Below are 7,394 nucleotides of genomic sequence, written 5' to 3' on the forward strand. Positions count from 1 at the left end.
CGAGTCTGATTTAATCACTGCCGTGGCCCACTCAGCTGCCTGCCCAGTTAGCAACGAAACGAGGAGAGCAATGCGTAGCCGATCGGTGGAGTATTTGGTGGAATTAAACTCAAACACCAGATCGAGCGCTGATAAGAACACTTCCCGTTCGTGCCATTCCATTTCTCTGGAAATGCGCGAAAGACATCAGAAGAAGGGGGGGTGGGGGGGTGATGCGGAGCCGCGACCGCCGCGACCGCCGCGACGGGAGGCCGGCTCGCTGCGCCAGCAACAGCCGCCCAGAGATCCGCGTTCTCCCGCCTGAGCTCCGCGACCTCGCAGCGCAAGGCTGCGACGTCTTGGACGCCCTGGCGCAGAGTAGCGACCTCCCTGGTTAGCCTATTGATTAGCTTGGCATGCTGGTCAACCACGTCGCAGAGATGCACGTAATCCGCTGGGTTCACCGCTTTTGGCTCAGTCATTCTGTCAGGATGAACTAACCTAGGCGACCAGATGACTTAGCTTTAGCGATTAGCCCAATGTAGCGTGGATGGTGAACCCAAACGCGGAAGAAAGCGAGTAGGTAGGATAACCACGCGTTTTAGTCTAAGGACTCTCACAAAAGGGAAGCAAGGGAAAAACACAAATTTAACCCGCGTCCTATAAACACACACTCAAGATCAGAAAGCGAAACACAAATAAAGTGAGTACTCACGAATCGATGATGGACAACCAGAACCGACATGGGCTGAACTCAATGACTGAGCGCTGAATCGTGGTTTCTTTACTCCTCTTATACTTCCTGATTCGCGACCGCTTTACTTCTGGGTCCTAGTGCCGGTCGCCGATTGAGTGTGCATGACAAAAACAAAAGAGAACAAAGAGTAGAAGAGGTGACTGTTGTGGAACAGGAAGTAGCAAATATTACTAGAAGTGAGGTGAGAAGGGTGTTGAAGAGGATGAAGAGTGCGAAGGCTGTTGGTCCTGATGACATACCTGTGGAGGTCTGGAAGTGCTTAGGAGAGGTGGCAGTAGAGTTTCTGACTAGTTTGTTTAACAAGATCTTGGAGAGTCAGAGGATTCCAGAGGAATGGAGGAGAAGTGTATTGGTGCCAATTTTTAAGAACAAGGGAGATATGCAAAGCTGTGGCAATTACAGAGGCATAAAGCTAATGAGCCATACAATGAAGCTGTGGGAAAGAGTAGTGGAAGCTAGGTTAAGGGCAGAGGTGAGCATTTGTGAGCAGCAATATGGTTTAATACCTAGAAAGAGTACATCAGATGCAGTATTTGCTTTGAGGATGCTGGTGAAGAAGTACAGAGAAGGTAATAAAGAGTTGCATTGTGTCTTTGTAGATTTAGAGAAAGAGTATGACAGGGTGCCGAGAGAGGAGCTGTGGTGTTGTATGAGGAAGTCTGGAGTGGCAGAGAAGTATGTTAGAGTGGTGCAGGACATGTATGAGAGCTGTAAGACAGTGGTGAGATGTGCTGTAAGTGTGACAGAAGAGTTCAAGGTGGAGGTGGGTCTAAGCCCCTTTTTGTTTGCTCTGGTGATGGACAGGATGACAGATGAGGTTAGACAGGAGTATCCATGGACTATAATGTTTGCAGATGACATTGTGCTCTGTAGCGAGAGTAGGGAACAGGTGGAGGAAAATTTGGAGAGGTGTAGGTATGCTCTGGAAATCAGAGGAATGAAGGTTAGTTGCAGTAAGACGGAATACATGTGTGTGTGAATGAGAGGAACCCAAGAGGAACGGTGAGAATACAGGGAGCAGAGGTAAAGAAGGTGCAGGACTTTAAGTACTTAGGGTCAACGGTCCAGAGCAACGGAGAGTGTTTAAAGGAGGTGAAGAGGCGGGTACAGGCAGGTTGGAATGGGTGGAGAAAAGTGTCAGGTGTGTTGTGCGATAAAAGAGTATCAGCGAGAATGAAAGGAAAGGTGTACAGGACAGTGGTAAGACCAGCAATGCTCTACGGCTTATAGACAGTGGCACTGAAGAAAAGACAGGAGGCAGAGTTGGAGGTAGCAGAGATGAAAATGTTGAGGTTCTCTTTGGGAGTGACAAGGATGGATAGGATCAAGAATGAGTTCATCAGAGGAACAACCCACGTTAGATGTTTTGGAGATAAAGTCAGAGAGGCCAGATTGAGGTGGTTTGGACATTTTTAGAGGAGAGATTGTGAATATATCGGTAGAAGGATGCTGAGGTTTGAACTCCCAGGCAGGAGGTCTAGAGGAAGACCAAAGAGGAGATTTATGGATGCAGTGAGAGAGGACATGAAGTTAGTTGGTGTGAGAGAAGAGGATGCAGAGGATAGGGTTAGATGGAGGCAGATGATTCGCTGTGGCGACCCCTGAAAGGGAACAGCCAAAAGTCAAAAAAGAAGATATAGAAATTAACATCAAATCTCTTATTTAAATATGAACAAATGGTCCCATGACGAGCTTCAATGCCGTTCTCTGCCTGTGCTTGCTGAAGCATCACCCTTTCTTCCTTACAAAAAAAAACCAAACAAAAAAAAAAACTGGGTCTCTACATCAGTTATCACCTTCAGGGTTTACTCCTGATTACAATATGGTCAGAGTCACTGGTTTCACACTGGACAACAAAACACAAGCCGCCACTGATCCACTGATGTACAGGTGGAGTATAAGGAGTGGAGGAAGCAGATAAAATGTATGAAGCACTAAATGATCAGCAGTGATTTGTGAAATTGTGCATATTTTAATTATGATTTTTTAAATAGAAACTGAAGCACAGATCTCATCTCCTGTGGATAAAAATCAGCAGAACCAGAATGAATCTCTAAATACACATATTAAGTCAACTGTACCAACAGGTTAGTCACAACCTTACTGTGTGATCCTGGGATGTAATTTGTGGGTAGTGGGTCCAACGGACGCACAACTGGTGGCACACATGGACTTTGAGTGCTCAGAACTTTTGTGTTGATATTTTATTACTCTCTAGTGTTTTCATTTGTCTAGACGTGTTCTTGATTAACTCACAGATTAAGATTATTTTATTTAGTCCTTGAGTGTAGTCGTGCTGTGTCTCCCATCTGTTGTTGTTCTGTAGTTATTCAGCTGTTTAGACCTGTTTATTATACCTTCCTTACGAGAGGGAGCAGAAGTGAAACAGAACGATGATCTGATCTGAGCAGTATTTTAGCTGGAACTTTAACCAACACTTCTGGAGACCTCTGATTCTCAAAAAGTTGAGAAAAATGAGCATAAGACAAATTTAAGACAAATTAACAGTGATGGACAGACGGAGCAGAAGGAGCTGGAGAAAGCAGATACATTTTTAAGAGACTTACAGAACAGCAATGATTTTTAAACTCGTGCTTTGGTTTAATTGTTTAAATAAACAGGTTACAGTCTGGTCATGTCTCCTCCTCTATACACCTCAGACACACACCTGATCACAGTTTCTCTCTTTTTCATATTAAAAAGTATTGAACCTGTCTGTGTAAAACCTGTCTGTTCTGTGTCTGTTCCTGACGTGTTCTCTCTGTTCTGTCTCTGTGTGATCAGATACAAATCAAACGTCTGATCCAGAGGAGACGCCACGTCTAACTCCAGGTAAATGTGTTGTAGAGCAGAGTGAAGCTTTAAGACTGAAATATCACTGTAATAGTCTTATAACTGATTCAGTTCAACACCGTGCTCAAGTGTAATATTATTACTGTAATCTAACGGATAACTCTTACACAACATTTACATTTGGAGACGTCTAAGCCTTATGGTAACTTGTTATGCAGGAGCGTAATCAGTCTTCTTTAGGACAAATTAATAGGTATAGACAGAGAGTGTAAGGAGGGGAGAGCAGAGTTTTAGAACTTTAAAACATTTAGAAAACACTAAGACTGAACAGCAGTGAATTCTGAAATTGTACATATTTTAATGATTTTTTAATTAATTAATTCTGACAGAGACTGAAACACAGACCTCATGTCCTGTAAATCAAAATCATCAGAACCAGAATAAATCTCTAAACACACACACACACACATACACACACAAACACATGGACAAAATTGTTGGTACCCTTCGGTCAATGAAAGAAAATCTCACAATTGTCACAGAAATAACTTTAATCTGACAAAAGTAATAATAAATAAAACTTCTATAAATGTTTACCAATGAAAGTCAGACATTGAATAAAATATTTATTGTTAAAGATAAAGGTTAATTTTGTCAGAAACTGGATCAGTGATCTCGTCTGGTTTAGAGGAATTATTTGATATAAAGGAGTTATTTCTACTCTCCTGGTCTCGTCCTCATAGAGCTGATATTAACGTGTTAAATCTTCCCTGCTGTTATCTTACTTTCTCCTCTCACATCTGTTCTTAAAGGTGTTAACGCTCCCACACTCACCTTCTCTCTCTCTCTCTCTCTCTCTCTCTCTAACTCGAGCCAACACCTCCTGATTCCTCTCCGGACTTTCACTCCTTTGTTCTTCAGGTTCTCACCAGGACATTTACAATGGTTTATGTTCTTTGTAGTAACAGATGTCGATGGCACAGGCGTTTGGTCAAAGATAGAAAAACGCTTTTTTATCATTTACTGTTAATAAACAGAGACATTTCTATACCACCAACAGCTCCACCTCCAGGATAATGTGTTTTATAAAGTCTTAATAAACCTCTAATGATCATATAAAATGTATAATCCTTAAAGGTTCTTCAGGTGTGTATTTGAGGGAAAGGTTCTGTCTAAAGAAAAATACAAAAGAAAAATTGAAATAGTAAACAGGTTTCTATTAAAAGTATTTCAGAAAGCTTCATTATGTAATAAATCCTAAAGGAACCTTTTTGTATTTTATTAATTTATAATAACAGTGAATTAGTTGGTAGGTTTTAAAGAATTCCAGTTAAACTGTAGTAGTTCCTCCATCTCTTCTCCTGAGACACAAAACCAGTAAAAGGTTCGTCCTAGAAAATCTCGAACTGTGTTTCTATTAATTCTCTATAGTGTGTGTGAGAGCAGAGGTCAGTCAGCAGGAATCATCTGAACATCAGAATCCTGAAACACTGGAAGATAAAACACACCTTCCAGGTACAGATACATGAGTGTAGATTAATGGAGTTCCAGAAGAACACCTGCTGCCTCCACCTCACATCTCATCCACACTATCACCAGTTCTAATCTCACACTTACTGCCTCCATTTCAGAGACTGGACCTGCTGACTCCACCTCAGATAACAGACCCACTCTCACCACGTCAGAGATCAGTTACAGTAAGTTACATATTACTGTAAATATTTAAGGAACAGTAGATGAACAGACATAAAGTGAGATGAACTAAACCACAGAAGACGTCTATGGATAAAAATAATAAACCTTACACTACAGATAGAACTAACTCAGAAGGAACCGGAACACCAGTGTGTGTGTGTGTGTGTGTGTTCTGGTTGAGATTTAGAGACACTAAAAGATCAAACTCATCTCTAAATATAATGTCTAATTGTGTTTATTCCCTTTTTCTGACTTTATAAACTCATCACTGTACTTTACTGTTATTTATTATTTTTCTAACAGATTTAGACCAAGTGAAACAATACAAAGGTGAGAAATAAATTCAGTTGAACATTACTGTATTCCTGTAAGTGTGAAGTGTAAAATAATAATAACAAAAATCTCATTTATTTCTGCAGTGAACATCAGCATCGACCCAGAGGAAACTCCAGAGTCTCTAATATACGAGGAAAAGGAAGGAAAGATAACTCCTGCGCACGTTTACCCGAGCGGTCTTCCTGATAATGTTAAAATCTTCACTCTGTGTAAAGAGAGGTTTCAGGCTGGTAAACATTACTGGGAGGTGAAAGTGAGAAAGTCACAGAAAACAGTAAAACACTCCTGGTTTGTTGGTGTAGCGAGTCATAAAGCTGAGAGAATATACAATATCCCGTTTACACCACAGAATGGGTTCTGGGTTCTCTGTTATGAAGGAGATAAAGGAGTTTATATCAGAGATCAAACAGAACTGATTTCACTCCCAGACGTTAATAAAGAGCTGACAGCAGTGGGAGTGTTTTTAGACTGTGATACACACACACTGTCATTTTATAATATTAATACACACTCACACATCTACACTTTCACTAATGTGGACGTCAGAACATCACTGCGTCCTCTGATCAGCCCTGGAATCAGAGACCCTCATCCTGTATGGATTATTTAGGAGAATAAAGACATCTGTAATATGATGATGTGTGAGTTTATAATGTATTTATATAAAGTGTGTATACATACTGTACATAACACACTCCTAATTAAAACCAGAGCTTAAAACCAGACAGGAAAAAGGAGAGATTTGGACTTTAAGTGAGGGACATGATGTCCACACCGAGTGTCTCACTATTACTGCTAAACTGCAGCTGGACTTCTGATGGCTGGGACTCTTATATCGCTTATTGTGCCGCGTCACCTGGATTATCTGCACATGTTCATTTACTGTAGTCTCATTTCATTGTGACTTAAACACAGAAAATAAGACGTGTGGAAAGGATTTGTTTGTAAAGTTCATATAATGAGGTTTATAAGTCATGTGTTTAATACATGGAGCAACTGAATATTTTAACATGAATGTAAATTAAATATTTCCTGATTGAGTCTGTAATGAATTCTTCTCTTATTTATTATTGAGTCTTTCCTGCAGATTACAGATTATATAGAATCGTCTCAGTCGTCTTCCTCATTAAATCCCCCACACCACAGTTATCAAGTGATTCCTCCCAGCTGTAAATACACTGTAGATAAATTATCTGTGTGAATTCCACTCACTCACCGTCTACACCACTTTATCCTGTATAATCATGGGTCACGGACAGGGGTGGGGGGGTGTATCTGAGGGGGGGCCTAATCCAGGAGACACATACAATCGAACCCGGACACTGGAGGTGTGAGGAGTCAGTGCTAACCACTACACCAACATTCTCACATGATTATAAGATCTGTTTCTGGCTGATATAAATTTAGGACTGTGGTCAGGAACAGGTCACGTGACTCAACAACTGGTATTTTTGGAAGAGACTCAAAATAACACAATAAATCACCACAACACTAAAACAGTTAAAGACTGCCACCTGCTGTTCAAAAGTAATAAACACAACTGGATTATAAACATGCCAGAATAAATGTTTTAATAATATACAAGCACAAAGTGAAATATTTATATTTAAAATGTAAACACAAAAGCCTTTATATTGTGTAAAATAAACTCCATATCAGACCTTACACACTAATCAACACCTTCTGACCAATCAGAGCTCAGAACTCAACATTAGCAATGGAGTAAATCACTGTAACACAAGAACATTATCATTTAAAAAGTCATGTTTTATGCAAAATTATATCATTTAAATCTATTTTATATTAAACATTTTATAGCACATCAGCAAACTAC

The 7,394-nt window shown here is 40.4% G+C and overlaps 1 protein-coding gene across 1 annotated transcript in view; it reads left to right on the forward strand.

Moving 5' to 3' along the window:
* Window positions 1–6,447, forward strand: part of LOC128508473 (E3 ubiquitin-protein ligase TRIM17-like) — a 36,579-nt gene extending 30,132 nt beyond the window's left edge. Inside the window, exons 12-17 of the mRNA XM_053479819.1 lie at window positions 2,731–2,823; window positions 3,521–3,568; window positions 4,961–5,044; window positions 5,161–5,226; window positions 5,528–5,554; window positions 5,644–6,447. Coding sequence (XP_053335794.1) covers window positions 2,731–2,823; window positions 3,521–3,568; window positions 4,961–5,044; window positions 5,161–5,226; window positions 5,528–5,554; window positions 5,644–6,170 — 845 coding nt within the window. The 3' untranslated portion in view covers window positions 6,171–6,447. The remainder of the gene's footprint in view (window positions 1–2,730; window positions 2,824–3,520; window positions 3,569–4,960; window positions 5,045–5,160; window positions 5,227–5,527; window positions 5,555–5,643) is intronic.
* Window positions 6,448–7,394: the final 947 nt, after the last annotated feature.

This window comes from Clarias gariepinus, chromosome 20, assembly GCF_024256425.1.
Source record: "Clarias gariepinus isolate MV-2021 ecotype Netherlands chromosome 20, CGAR_prim_01v2, whole genome shotgun sequence".
NCBI classification, from domain to species: domain Eukaryota; kingdom Metazoa; phylum Chordata; class Actinopteri; order Siluriformes; family Clariidae; genus Clarias; species Clarias gariepinus.